The following is a 15880-nucleotide window of genomic DNA, read 5'->3' as shown; positions in this document are numbered from 1 at the left end:
TACATAAGATTTAAAGAGCTTTATCCCCCCCCCCAAAAGGACAAAAACAGCTCAACAAGAACAATGGCTAAAGTGTGTTCGCTGGCCCGGCAGGATTAATCCACAGAACCACGGCGTCCCATTGGGTGGCTAAAGTAGTAAGGAGGGAGGTGTAGTAATCAGATTAATGGTCATTTTATCGAGCTCTGTGCTGGAACCTGCCCCATTTGTGTTGGTCGCTCTTATTTTACCTTTTAGTTTGTGGCTTCTATTGGTGAATTTGTTCTTCAAATACCAGGATATTTGAAATATTTGGCTCCAATGTTTGCATTACTACGTACAGGATCTTAAATATCCGAAAACTGTTTTGCTAAATCAAGACTTCTTCTCTCGTGTTGTATTTCTCGAGATGGATTAACTTTGTCTGGACGGAGCTCGTTTTTTCCTACTTCGAAACGGTCACAATGTTGCGCAGAAAAAGTGAGTTTTTCATTTTCCTGGACAATGTTCGTTCTGGGAAATCGGAAACAGAGGAGCAAAAGGAAGAGCAGCCGCTGAGTCCTTATGAAGAGTATCTGCAGGTTCTGCTTGAAATGAAGATGACGAGTGATGTAAGTGAGCAGATACATTATTAATTCTTGAAGATTTACTCTTTCAATTTAAATTAGCAGTATTAATCAACCAAGGAAGGCTGTGGGGGGAGTCATTGTACTAATGACAAGGAAAGAAGCACTTGCTAGATGCTAGCTTCTAAAACTTTTACAAGGGCGGAGAAGAATGCTGCAGTAAAAGTTTCTTTTTGAGACCATGAATGAGTTGACTACCCTTCCTGTTACTCTGACTCACAACTGAGAGACGGCAATTTCCTGTTGCTTAACCGTTGAAAGAAGGGCTGGTACTTTTATTCGAGTGAGCCAATTACTCATACACGAAGCTGTTCTGGACCAATATGCTAAGAGGTGGTGGGATTAAATGGCAACAGGGGTTGTGCACAGGCAGGCACAGAGAAGACATGTTTTACGGACATGGAAGCATGATACACGTGTGCATACGCCAACACACATTCTTAGATTTCAGACAAGCAGAGGCGTTGTTTCTATATTTATCTGCATGGCATGCAAACAAGCGCTCTTACACATAAGGTCACCCACTGCCCAAAACAGCTGCTCAGAGTGTTGGTGTTTGCATTTGTGAATTTAACAGTGGGCATGTGTTTGTTTTGTACATTCAGAGGAATATTTTGCATAAATATCATCACCCTACATCAGGCCGTTGATAACTGGTCCCTGACAGTGGAGTGTCTATGGAAATTTTAGCTTAGTTGATAGTGATGGGTCAGCATTTAGCTCAAATTTGGTAATCCAGCCTCAAGTGAGTGTATGTTGCACCAAAGAAGATAGACTTATCCTATGCAGTTAGATATTTGTATGGCCCCATTAGCTTATTTTAAAAGTGTATATTGTCTGTTGATTGTTTTTCTAAGATTAATCGATTAACTTTGGCTAATAAAATGTCTGGGTTGGACATTTAAAAATATTTTAAAGTCAAAAATGATGTCCCTGATGTCTTGTTTTGCCAACAAAAACCCAATTGTATTCATTATCATATGAAATAGCAGGAAATCTCCATTTCAAGAGGCTGAAAAGAGCATTTCCTGCCATCTTTGCCCATTTAATCCCATAAATGATTATCAAGATATTTGGCGTCATCATTTCCGTCAATCGACTACTTGATTCGTCATCTTATAATTCCTGCTCTTGTTGCTTTTTTTACTTTCCTGTGTTAAGTTGTCACTCAGGGTGGGTGGGCAGGGGGCTGAGAAATACTTCTTGCCCTTTAATAGACCAAAGAGGAATAGCTTAGGGCAGCATTAAGCAGCCATGCCTCACCGCTCTTTGTTTATGTGTGTGCACGAGCGTGTTGGTGTGTGTGGGGCTACTGTCCTTTTTCCTGGTACTCCTCTCTGACACATGGGTTAATACACCGGGCTATGGAGCCATTGTTCCGCCCCGCTGTCTTATACAAAGCACAGTGTGTGTCCGAGAGAGGGTTTGGCATCTCCCCCCAAATATTTGTTCTTGCTGCAGGACGCCCACGGTCCTGAGCCACAGTCAAGCGTGCATGTACCGACCTATGAGCTCTGTGAATGTCTACTCACATCTGGTTATAGTACACACATACATATATATTATACACATCTGCCATACATATCTGTTTATAGTACACATATCTATATATTATACATATCTGCCATATACATCTGCTATACGTAATATATGCATCAGTCCATACCTCCTCATTCAACAGTGTAAAGTATTTAAATACTCTCAATGTATTCCACATATGTATATATTTCACATCCTCAAATCTTTATTGTTGTTATTGTAAATATTCTTCTCTCTTTTTGCACTATTTTATTTATCTTATTTGCACCATGTATGTTGAGTTGTTGGAGGAGCATGGGATATAAGATTTTCATTGCCTTGAAACCAGTAGATTTCGGAGTCATCTCTATGGTGTCTGCCATGATCTGCAAGAATGGATCATTAATTATTAGAACATGGCATTAGACATTTTCTGCCGCTATGCTGGAATCACTGAGGCAGGGCTAGTTTTGAGAACAATTGGGGTACTTGTTTATTATTTGAATTGGCAGGACACTCAGACTAATGACCATGTTTGGATGAATGCACTCATCCTCACCCTCCAGTTTGGGGTTTGTTAGCTAACAAGTATCCTGCAATAACTCATTCATGTTTACCGTAATAGTTCATAAGCGCATCAAAACTTTGCAGTGTGGCCAGGTACTGAATTCAAATTACATGGCAATTTTTGTAATTGGTAACGTTATCAAGTGGTAAAAACAAAGTTATCTTATCTGATACTTTAGGAATAGTAGCAAACCTCTTTAAACATCTCCACACCTTGTCAATGCAAATAAATATTGCATAATCACAATTTACAGTTGGTCTACGACTAATTAACATAACAATACAGTACCGGCACAAACTGCGGCAAGCTGAAGCAAGGTACTAGTTTTATAATCTAAGTGTGAGTTTTTTAAAATGTTTTGATGATATGTGATCTGTTGCGACCCAAATCTGATAAAAAACACACTGGATACTTCTATTTACCCTTTACATTAGTTAGGTATGGGTCACACATTCATTCCTTCCACTTTAGTGTCACACCATTTCTTTGTGAAATCTTAAGCAACAAATCCAGGTCAATAAGCTCTCCATGGAACAGTAAAGTTTCCTACTGTCCTGTCCCCACACACTCAACCATTACAACAAGACAAAGGGATCTGAAGGCCTCTTGTCCTATTGTCCTCCTTCCAGCAGAACATCTGTCCCCTTCAGCCTCTGTGGATTCCCCCCCGCCACTCTGCTTTTCTTTGTGTCTGCAGGTTTCCTGTCAGACATCATATAGATACCACTGACACAATCTGAAAGCTTGAACTTAAATATGGGAAGTTTAAAACATAACTGTGAGAGCTTGAAGATCAGTTTTAGAAAGTTAGGTATTGTTTTGTTTCGAATCTGTGAAGCAATGACTGCAACAGAAGTTTGCACACTGGAAACCTTAATTGTAATGTAATTTAAATTCTTATTATTAGCGTTTTATTTATTTTCTCTCTTGTCCCTTAATTAAAGTTGGGATGGCATGATGTCCTAATGAAAAACCTTTTTTTTTTCTCCTGAAAGCAACGACAAAAAGACTGAAATCTTGATCCTATGACACCTCGATTAAATGAATGAATAAAACCAAAAGAACATTGCTCAGTTGCAGGCATTTCTTAGAGGAAACACTGAGGAAGGGCTGAAACACGTATATTTCCTGATTTTCTACCAAGACTATGCGTTATTAAATGTATTACCGACTTATTTTCAAACGGTGATGAATATATTACATCTTTTAACCTATTAGTCAGTGGTTTCCTGTTCTTTCCCCTCTAACAATGAAACAACTCCCTTTTTCCTCTTCTCTTGTGTTTTAATGGCACATTGATTTTCACTGTGATCATCAGAGCAGCACACTGACCTCTGCTGAGGTGGCAAAGCTGCAATAAAGAAAGCAGTGGGCCCCGGAGTGTATCTTTAAGAGGTTTTAAAAGCAGTGCATTGCTATCACCGACCTTGTTGTCAAGTGTTCAGCTCACACTGCTGCTCACTTTCTTCATGTTGCTCTGTCTTAATCCACCTTCTCATTATCCTGCCTATTATCCTCACTAGAACAACAATGAACATTAATAGCTCTTGATGGCAATGACAATAAGACTCCGTCAGACCATTCCTGAAAATGTTCTTGCAAAGTAGCATCTTCTTTTGCAACAAAGACAACACATTGAAAGGTGCATTATTATCTAAGACCCAACGGTCCTCAGGAGATTTTTGCTCAGGTCAGAGAACACTTATTCTACATGCTCCATTTATTTCCGACTTTGTGTCTTTAAAACGCACTGAGGATTAAAAAAAAACACCAGCAGCAGCAGCGTTAGTGTTAGTAATGTGATTACTCTGTACTGCCTTCTGTGGTGGAGGGGAGGAGAAACAGGAAGACATTTAAAGAACCTACCTGCTATAGTGGTGGAGGCACTGCCTTTTTGACAATAAAGAACGCACAGACCTGTAAAGATGCTGTGTGTGTAAGGAGAGGGAGTGATCATGGTAAAATGTTACAGTACAATACATCTGGAAATAAGATTACAAAATGGTGGTACTGAGTAGTACTTACATTTCAATATCAGATATTCAGTTGCTGTAAGGTTTAAACATTTTATAGCCTAGTTTTGCTTATGTAGGAGATGACAAAGAGGATGTGGGTTGAATATAAGACCATGTCTGTCACTTAATAAAATAATAACAGTAATCAGGGGTTTTTCTAGGAAGATATAGCGTGAGGGCTGAGTCATATATTGCACCTCAAGGAAGAAATGAATACAGAGTTATGGTTTCTTTAGTTCCTCTACACAAAAAAAGAGAGTAAAAGAAATGATGTAATTAAAATATCTCAGTTTCAGTGTAAGCCTGCTGCCTGCAGACCCACCAGACATCCATCTCCTATGTATTCTCCGTAAAAACAAAGCTGTCCCTGCTGTCTGATGACACATTTGACACCATCTTCATATGTCTGGAGTAATTATACAATTTATGACCAACAGAAATGTTGTTTTCTGGCCTCACTTTAAAATTTTACAGGAAAATCTGCATTTTGGTTTGAGGGCGCACGCCGGGAGTAAGTGGGCGCAGCGCTCCTGTTACCTGGTTTCGACAAAACCCTGATAGTAATATTTATAAAACACACATAAGTTGCAGTCCAAAGTGGTTCACAAAATACACATGAAGCCATAAACATGCAATGTCAGTCAAAGAGTCAGAAGGTAAGATAAATGATATAATACAAAGGAGAGTAGCATTAATAAACTAGTGAAACAATCTGGTAAAAGTATGTTTGTTCTTGTGATGTGCTCTGTGAGGAAAGAGGAAACCTCTATGTTGATCGGATGCAGGTCAAAGGGCCATCAGCGTGGATGAAATGAGATTTGATCTGGATTGGTAGTAAATAATGTGCATTAGTTCAGATTAACTGGCAGTCTGATACATTAAACTGCACCATAATCTGCACCAGCAGTCGGGAAAGGTGGGGGGTCCGGAGTCTGATCCTTAAATAGGCATGTATTTGTTTTCCTACATCACATATGTAGAGCTGAAATATGTTTAGTAACTGCTAAGTTCTCCGTTTGAACCTGTTCCCAATATCCTGGATAATAAAAAATATTTAGCCGCACGGTTCTATTTATTTTCCTCCATGTACTTCCACAATGCTACATGCATCAGAGGGAGTGGGACGGTCATGAAATAACAAGCAGAGAGGGGTGGGGCGGTTTCCTGCAGCGATCCCCCACCCCCCAGCTCCCTCCTGCAGGAGCAGGTCAGGTGTCAGAGGCCGCTCATGACAGAAGGGAAGTTTGAAGCTGGAGTTATTACTCTTCAGTATGGGGGCGCCATTGTAGGTTTTTTTTCACAAAATTCCTTTGCATGTTTGAATATGAGTGTGGCGGAAAACCTGACACTATGATTTGCATGCAGTGCAGACACGCTAACTGTGGTCACTGTATTCATTTTACATGTTTTGAAATTGATTTATTCTACTGAAATGATGTTCTTGCTGCTTTACAGGGGGGGATCATTTTGTCTTTACCTCTGTCTTTAGTTCTGAAATATTTGTATTCATCGTAAAGATCATAGCCTGAAATATTTTTGAATGGATTTATATAAAATGTGTGGTTTTCTTCAGGGTTACTTTAACGTTTCCCATGGGAGAAAGTTGTCTTGCTGCATCACAATAAAGCAGATTAAACGGTAAACAAATGCAAACTTTAGACTGAGATAAGGCAATCAAACTGTCCCCATCTTTTTTACTCAACATTTAAAAACTTAGAGTTTGTGAAGGCTGCAGCTAATGATTATTTTCCGTGTTAATTTATCCGACAATGTTTTACTCAATGAAGTATCAGGGGTTTGTCTGGAAAAATATAGTATGAGGGCGCTAGCTTCACTTCGGGACAATATTACGGGCCCGCCCACTTTCCAGCAGAAATAATGCATTAGAGCGAAGCAGAAAATAATAGTTTCTTCATGTCTAAAAGGTCCCCTATTATGCAAAATGCACTTTTTTGATGTCTTCTATACATAAATATGTGTCCCCGGTGTGTAAAGAGACTCACAAAGTGTCAGAAAATACAACCCTCTCTCTTTTCCTCCTTACCCACATCTCTAAAAACGGGGGTACAAACGAGCTGATCCAGATGTGCTTCAGTTATTAGTCATTTCGGAAATGTGGGCTGGCTTTACATTGAACTCCTGACAACGTCCCGTCCACGTGACACGTCCCAACCTATCGTCCCCCATATACAGTCGGTGAGCTGAATGCCCTCCGCAGCTCCTCTGTGTGTCTGTGTGTTCAGCAGGATGTCTGCAGGAAGGACTTAGAGTTGTTGTATATATAATACATATAATGTCTCTGTTCTAGTGGTAAACTCTGAGAAAGAACAAGCTATGTGCTGTATCAGAAACAATGCGCCACGTGCATCAGTATCTCCCGGTAGAAAACTCTCACAGAGGAGAGAGAGCTGCATGTCGCTCCAAAGGGGCGTGGCCAGCTTCAGCTCAGCTCAAATTTAAAGCGACAGTCCCAGAATCAGCACTTCAGGAACAGGGCTGAAATAGAGGGGGATGAGGCATGGTACAATGGGGGATCTGTTTGGTATTCAAATATAGCATAACAATATATTACATACAAATATAGCATAACAGGAGACCTTTTACACTGCCGAGTGATATATTGCACCTCAAACCACAAATAAATCCAGAGTTACGGTTTCTTTACTTCCTCTACAGAAAAAAGGAGAGTAGAAGAAACTAATTCAGAAATCACAGTTTCAGTGTAAGCCTGCTTCCTTCACTGGCATCACTTTAGGATTTTATGAGCAAAATCTGCATTCTGGTATGAGGGTGCACGCCGGGAGTAAGAGGGTGCACCGCCCCTGTTACCCGGTTTAGATAAAACCCTGTACCATTATTGTTTGGTCAATAAAATGTAAAAAGAATTAAATAAAATCTGGGTTCCATACTGAAGTGTATTGTTTAGATTCACCAAAAATGGAGAACCCAAGAACATTCACAAAAATAGCACATTTATATTTGTGGCATGATTTAACAATGACCAAAATAGTGTCTGATTGAATATTTCTCTCCCACTTCACATGCTATTCTGCTTTTCTTTGCTCACCGATTTCTGTCATTGGATCTATTTCCCATGGCTAGTGCTAAAAATCACTTACAAAAAGTACATTGTGTAGTACAGGGCTATACATTGTTGCACGCAGGGAGTTAATGTAATACAGCATGCAGACTATGCTGTCATCTGACACACTTTCACATAATGTGTTGTTGTCTTTGATACTTGCCCCACTAAGGTCCATCATTTATTAATCAGCTCTTTTCCTTGGAGGTGGAGAAAAGCTTTGTTGATGACTTTTCCATTTTTCTTCGAGCAACTTCGATCCCATCCGATGTTAGCGATGATGAGCTCGGAATGACTCATCATGTCTCGGATCATAAAGTTTATTTCATATAGGCTATATTTTATATGAAATATGGTAAAGTGAAGGGTTTATGAGAACCCAGCAGCAGTGTGACCCCACCCCCTCCCTTAAATGTAATCCCCTCCCATATAATCCCGCCTCTCCTGTCATTTCTGCTCCTCTCTCTGCTTTTCCTCTCTCTCTCTCTCTCTCTCTGCCCATCCTCCTCTTCCATTCCACTTCCTCCACCTTACGCCTGATGGAGCATTAAGCCTGAATGCTGTGGGCAGCCGTGGCCTCACTTCCAGTGTGTTATGTGTGTGTGAGGGAGCTGCATCGCTTCCTCTCCTACTTTCTGGATTTCTTTCTCCTTAAAGCCAATCTGGAATATTTTGCTCCCACTGTGCAGTTTCTTTGTTAGCGCCTGGGGTCATCCGACATTGTTCCAAACTCTAGTCTGCACTTCTGATCTGGAAATTGTGGATGTAGCATAACCTCAGCGTATTGTTGGGCTGCTTTTGGCGTTGGATGGACGTTTTGGATTAAGATATTTTAAAGGGGTACACATTCCACACCAGATAAAATGGTGCCCCTGCAGAAAAAGGTAATCTGACTTTTGTGTGTGTGGGGGAGTGCTTTTGTAAAAGAGGAGGGTTTTTATGTGCATGATGTAGCAGCAGTGTTGATTTTTTTTTTTTCCAAGAAGAGTGTGTGATAATGAACTGTTTCATTGCTGTAATTGGCTCACAGATCTGAAAGGGAGCATGCTCTTGGGAATCAAAGTAAAGAGCTATTTTGCAGAGGGGGTTGAGATACTGAGAAAGAAAAACAAGTGACTAGGCTGAGGAGTTATCAAAATAAACATTCTAATTGTGAGGTTTCATCTTGTCATTCTTGTGATGAGTTGATTTTCTATTGAAATTGACTTAACAATAGGAAGTCCCTCTCATTGAAAGTCTGTCTATTGTTGTCTTTGAGTGCTTCAATTGGCAGTCGTTCAGTCTGACTGCAGCTTGAAAAGTGTTTGAGAGACATCCTCACACTCAGGACATGTGATAAACTACAACATGTGGTATGTTTAGCATGCCTTAATTCTAATAAAAAGTTGGGTAAAGATACTTTGAGGTGCTGCACAAATGTAGAGGCCTAAACGTATCGCTGAAACTTTTCATCACCACAACCGCTTCCTGTTTCTTTGATAGGAAAATGCTTTCAGTGCAGAGATGCACCTCTCTCAGAGAATCAGACAAACCTTTTTAGAGCTGAGGCTTCACTTGCTTAGTGAGCAGTGCTAACGGGATCTAGCTGGAAGATTTCAGACATGGTGGAGGAGAGGATGGGAGACTGTTGGAGCTACACCAAGGTTGTTTTTTTAATTTATCTTCAAAACTAACGCTATGATTGTTTGGAAGAAGCCGTGTGATTGTCAGTAGAGATTAGCTGTAGCATGTGTGTGTGTGTTGATGAAGCGCTTTTTTCTGAACGGATGGATTTCTAAACGTGACCTCAGCCAACTAGAGGCTCTTTTTTCCTCACAAGTCAGAAAGAAATCATGATTAATAGGTTCAGCTGCCCCAACAGCTGTACTTGATTATCAGTAGTGTCTGTTTTTACTATGAACTACACTCAACCCTCGACTTAACTTTGAGATGGGATTAAGGGTACCAATGGAAAACTCACTCGTCAAATATGCAACTTCCAAGTAGGCCGGCAATGCCCCCTTTGAAGGGGTTAGAGGTTTGAACCGTGAGGGGAGGTCAGCTGCACGATGACAACACATCGAGTGAGACAAATATGCATGGTTGCTTTGGCTGAAAGAAAGCCAATGGAGAATAGTTCCACAACATATGCAGATAACTTGAATCTTTAGATTGGTAACAACGTGTCAATAGGGTCAGGCAATAAATCAATATTATATTGATATTGTTGAATCAAACTTCAGATATCTTATATTTTGGATATCATATTATGGCACAAGTGTTGTCTTTACCTGATTTAATAAGCTGAGATACAGTAAAGTAATGTCATGTTATATTTTGTATTATTGGTTTTAACCCACTTATCCATTGTATTTAAATGACTGATCATTATTTTATGAAATATTATTCTAAAAATAGTTTATGAACGCTCTAATAGTCGACTCTGCAATTTTGATGTTGAGGTATTTGGTGAGAAATATTGGGATATTACATATAACATATTCCAGTAAACTCCATATCACCCAGTTTATGTGTAAGCTGTTTTGGAAATGCAAAGCTTGCATATTTGAACTTTATTTAGAGTGGTGTTGTACTTGAATTCAGCTTTAGTTTCCAGAGTATGTGATATAGAAAATCCTCATCAAGTTGATTTAATCGTTCATTATGCCTGATTGTAATTCTTCTTCTTTCTGTCAATAATAGATTGCCATCTCTGTTTTATCTCAGTGATTTAATCATCACGTCTTCTTCTTTTCTACAGGATCAGTTTGACAACTTGGAGAAGCATACACAGTGGGGGATTGAATTCGTGGAGAAGTACACCAAATTTGTCAAGGAGAGGTCAGAGATTGAAACCAACTATGCAAAACAAATTAGGTGAGTACTCCAGCTGACTTTTAAACTGCATTCAGGGTTGAGGATTTTCCATCCATGTGGCTTTGATAGACCCCCCTCCTCCTCTTCTACAGCAGGATTTGACCTACTGAAGTGTCCTTGAAACAGGAGACTGAATCCTCACCAGCTCATTATTTAGCTAACCGTGACCTCTGAACTCCCTAATGGGGAGCAGTAAATTAGCGCTGTTATATGTTTAAGTGTCATTTCTTTCCTCAAGTGTAGATCAAAGTGTGCAGAGGATGTTGGCTCCCTCCATCTTCCTTTTTTTTTTTTGTATCTCTGTCTGCCTCGCTCTCTCTTGCATGCACGCTGTCTGTTGTTGCTTATGCTTCAGGCAAGAGGAAGTCAGGTTGCGGGGGGGGGGGGGCGGAGCTTGTGTTTCTATAGAGACTGCTAGGTATCAGCATTATCAAGCCAAGGTCTGACCCAGATTTTTCCTTTTTCCTCCAACCACGAGTATTGGCGCCACCCCCCTCACAGTGCAGTCACTGAGAGACAGTGATGGTAGCATGAGCAGCCCCCAGCCCCCACCCCCCCCCCCCCCCACATCCACAATCCTCATCTTTAAAGAGGCCTGGCAATATGGCTAATGCTCCCAAGTATTGACCCCAACCCCCCCTGTTTTAAAATGACAAACCAATACCAATCCAGCATTGTAACAGATCCTCCTCAGCATACTGCTCCAGCTAAGTCTGCTTGAGATAATAGGACTAGTGTCTGTGTTTACATATATGCATTAAAGCAGAGCCCTACACCCATTAACTTTTGACACTTAAAGAAAGATCAAACTGAAATATATTGGCGTTCTGTGTTTGTGGATTTTTTTGACATTTGTCATAATTCTGTTCCATTCTTTCTCTTTCTATTAGAGTTAAGAGACACACTGTCAAACTTACTAAAAGCAAATGATTTATTCACAGAATGTATCTACAAACAATTAATTTCAATATGGATTTTTCTCAAAATACAAGAAATGTCTTTAAATATTTCCATATTTAACAGATTAAAAGAAGAATTCTACCATTTTTGTGTGAAAAACCACATTAACAATTAATAGATTATTAGAATAGTTGGATTTTTTTGTCCCGTTGATTTACTTTTTATCAGGATATCTTTATTGTCATCATACTCAATTTTGTAGGCTTCTGTCAATGTAGTTAAAGACATAGGAGCAAATAACAACAGTGATAAAAGCAGTAATAACAGCAAAGAGAAGGCACTGGTTTTGTTAAATGAAATGTACAAATTGTACAATGATACAACATGTACATTTATATTAATAACTAGATGGAAAAATTATTAAATTTTATTCAGGTGTTTTACAATGGTGCTTGAATTACCTTCTATTAGTGTGTACAACTTCTGGATACTGTCCAAAGTAATTAAGCACTGCGTGACGTAACCCCCAAAACATACACACTGACAGATTTGCCCTTGCATTTGAACTCAAACAAGATATCCCATAATTCAATTAGTCAGCATCTGTCTACAATATGTTGGACAAAGGGACGGGGGTTGGACTCCTTTTGCCTTGGCAGGTCGGCTGTTATTAAACTTCAGGCTCCACAGATGGTGCGGATGTTTTCAGTCACTGTGCTTACACAGACGGCCCGCTGTCAAGCTGGGTCTGTTATTAAGCACACACACACACACACACACACACACACACACACACACACACACACACACACACACACACACACACACACACACACACACACACACACACACACACACACACACACACACACACACACACACGTGGACATTGGCACACTTGTCGGTAACGGGTTAAAATTAGGAAATTAGGATGTACTGACAGGAGAGCTTGAGTCATAGGGTTTCCTGTGTTTTCAACACACTGAGCTTCTTTGTTGTGGTGCCACTTGGCCTTACCTCAGGACTAATTATCCCTCTTAATCAATTTAGCTCATGAAATTAAGCTTAATCTAACGGGCGCGCAGACGAACAGAAATGCAGGGCTGTTATATCTAATGAAGTAATGGAATTGGCTGCTTGATCTAGTCCTCTTTTGTCTCAGCGCTGTTGTTGGGAACATTTTGCTCCTTTTTTCCTATCCTTTCAGAGGTAACAGGCCGTTGAATAGTAGACTTTTGGACAGGTCTTAAGAATTTGGGAAAGTTTCCTCCCAAAAGCAGCAAATCTTGATATTTGAGAGGCTGAAATCCGCATGTTTGGCCATTTTTGCATGAAAAGTGATTTACAATTCATTGATTGTCCAAAAAGTTTATTTTCTGTGAATCTACTAATGGACTAGAAATCCTCTGATTGCAGCTTCTTAAATGTGGTATTTGGCTTTGAGAAATGGTGATCGTCTTTGTAATTATTTTCTGACACATTATAGTCCAAACAACTAATAAAATAAATCAAAAAGAAAAAAATTGTATTTTGCTTGAGGTTTTTATTTTTAATAAAGCCTGCCTATCACACTACTTTGTAGCATTTCTATCACCCCAGCTACCGTACACTGCACTAATCCATGAATAATCCTCTTCCAATGCAATGGTGTAAACATGCACAATGCTGCAGTCTAGTCTTTGCAGGGCAATGCATTAATGCCTCCTCCTCCTCCTCCTCCTCCTCCTCCTCCTCCTCCTCCTCCTCCTCCTCCTCTTCCTCTTCCTCCTCTTCCTCCCTTAAATTCCCGTCTGGCATAATCCATATCACAGTGGGAATAAAGTCTTGCTCACAAAGAGACTGGGTGAGGTTCAAGAAAGAGTCTGTCTTGGCTGCGTTTACATTGAAAACCAGTGAGTAGCAGCCATGATGTTTCATCTTTCAGACAAATACACTCAGAGATAATATGCAAACATATATTTGTGCAACAGCGCTTGTTCAATCCTAATTATGAGCTAACGGCTGGACTCATTTTGGCATGTTTGTTATGATATGTTGTTGAGGTGAGCAGGCACACACAATCTGACACTTGACATCTGGCTATGAATGTGGTGAGGGAGAACCAGCTCTATATTTAGAGGTGGGGTGAGAAGGACATGGAGAGAGAGATAGACAGATAGATCTGCCTAGCAACAGTGCAAACCCCACCAGGGAGGACAGGCGTGGGGGATGTGAGCAGAGCGAGACAGCTTTACATGTCTTTTTTTTTTTTTAAACACATGCATTATTTATTTCAGCAGGAATTTAGCATGACCTTTTTACAACATGTTCACACTGAGGCGTTTAGATTCCAGCAGTGCTATAACCTCACAACGGGGGCAACTACCAACTGTTTACAGCTCCTTAAAAGCATATTATCTTTTTGATTCTGACATGAAAGTGGACAGACTTTATGGGCTTCTAATGGTGTATTAATAATTGTAATTTTTAAATAAATTGTAAAAATATTTTGTTCTCTTTTCTACATTTTAGAAACATAGATGCAATATGAAGTCCACAGAACAGACAAATAAATGTATCAAAGGCTTAACAATCAAGCCATTAGAGAGAACAGCAGCTCAGATTCATACGTGCGGCACAAAAGGTTTAAATAATACTGCAAAATAAGAATAATCAAGAAATTCCCCACAGCATTATAGCAGGTACATCAAGCTATTTTATATAACTGTTTTTCATTGTTTAACACATGTAAGGTATTAAAATGACAATTAATCAGCCTTTAATTGTTTTTACTTTGTCAATATAATGTATTTTGCTATATGTATGAATACAGTAAATCCCTTCTAATATCTGTTTGGCAGGCAGTTACTGACCCAATATATTTTTCCTTTTCAATTATCACATTAGACAAATATCTACTGAGCTGGAAAATAAATCAACCTTAATTTAATAGTATCCAATATAACTAATCTGTGCAGCCATTCAACAAAACATCCTATCAAGCTATGGCTTGACTTGCAGGACATAAAATATGGTTAGATAATTACAGCACGACTCCCTGATATATCATTGTTCTATTCAGATCTGCTTTGTAGTCAAAATGAATGGCCGTGCTTGTTTGTGTTTTTTGTGTACATGCATCACTTGTTGACTCATCTTTTAAAATAAAGAACAGAGCTCTTTAATTATGATTTAACAAAGCATCCTGAAGGCGTGTGCACACAATGGGCACCCAAATTCATCAGAGCATAGATCAAGTTATTGTGTTGTGTTGACAGGGTAGCCATCAAACGGAGCATCAGCACAGGTCAGGTGTTGAGTGTGTTGCAGTGTCATGATGGAACGGGGGGCGACATGATGAACTGTAACGTGTCAAATTAAACAAAACACTTGCTAAGTTGAGAAAAGGACCTTGAAGTATGGTCAGAACCATAATAAAGGTTATTGTCCGCAGTCTGTTCCCTACCATACTCTGTCGCCTTCATCTTATTGTCTTACATCTTTACACACCGTCTCATTTGTCCCCCTCACGCTGCACTTATCTCGTGCCACTTACATACAGCCAGAGTCAAAACAAGGGCAATGGCTGCAAAAGAAAAGCATTCCTGTTTTCGGTGACTGGCTCTGCATGCATACTTCTACTGGAGGGCATGATTTATGACCAGGAGAGAGGAAAGGGGATGTTGTGGAAGAAAGCACTCTGCTGGATTGAATGGTGTACTGGATGATCCTTTGGCAGGTTTCATAAAGTCGGTGTCAGGGAAATATAATGGGAGGGGTGCACTACTTTGCTTTTAGGAAAGATACCCTAAGAAATGTCTGACAAGGCTGAATTCTTTGTCCTTACAGGAATTTATCAAAGAAGTATCAACCCAAGAAGAACTCTCGAGAAGAGGATGAAAGCAAGTAAGTTAAATGATCTCACACCTACAATAAATCAAAGGAATACTTTGTTTCTGAATCCTTTTATTCTTTTAAATTTTTTAAATATATTTTAAGGTGTTTTATTCTTATAATGATTACACAGCAAAAAAAATCAGAGAAAAATATGATAAAATACAAATCAGCTGCAATTCTGAATAAAATGTTAGAAAAACATGGAGGTCATGAGAAAAAGTAGTAAGTATAAGTATGAATGTATAACGGCAATTCATATAACAAATAGAAATGTGCAAAAATATATATTTTACAATATAAATTAAGCACTGTAAATAAGGGTCTATGATTTAGTGTTACAATGCAGGAATAGTAGAACATGTACAGCAGCATTACAATGTAATATTTATATTTTTTGGGAGAATATGACAACATGTGTTATCTTTCCCAGGCAGAGTTATATAAGTCAAGAACAAGTTTG

General features: G+C 39.4%; 1 protein-coding gene across 11 annotated transcripts in view; it reads left to right on the top strand.

Moving 5' to 3' along the window:
* LOC134868186 (formin-binding protein 1) overlaps positions 1-15880 on the top strand; it is a 66739-nt gene that overhangs the window by 11509 nt on the left and 39350 nt on the right. For 2 of the 11 annotated variants that reach the window (XM_063889119.1, XM_063889120.1), the window contains exons 2-3: positions 10529-10644; positions 15373-15429. In XM_063889119.1, the coding sequence (XP_063745189.1) occupies positions 10529-10644; positions 15373-15429 (173 nt within the window). Of the gene's footprint in view, positions 1-249; positions 591-8444; positions 8673-9292; positions 9432-10528; positions 10645-15372; positions 15430-15880 lie in introns of those variants that run through there. The other 9 variants (XM_063889115.1, XM_063889117.1, XM_063889116.1 and 6 more) reach the window with 9 other exon arrangements.

The sequence above is a fragment of the Eleginops maclovinus genome, chromosome 8, assembly GCF_036324505.1.
Source record: "Eleginops maclovinus isolate JMC-PN-2008 ecotype Puerto Natales chromosome 8, JC_Emac_rtc_rv5, whole genome shotgun sequence".
Taxonomy (NCBI): Eukaryota; Metazoa; Chordata; class Actinopteri; order Perciformes; family Eleginopidae; genus Eleginops; species Eleginops maclovinus.
The sequence above is the reverse complement of the archived record's forward strand: the minus strand, read 5'-3'. Positions and strand labels throughout refer to the sequence as shown.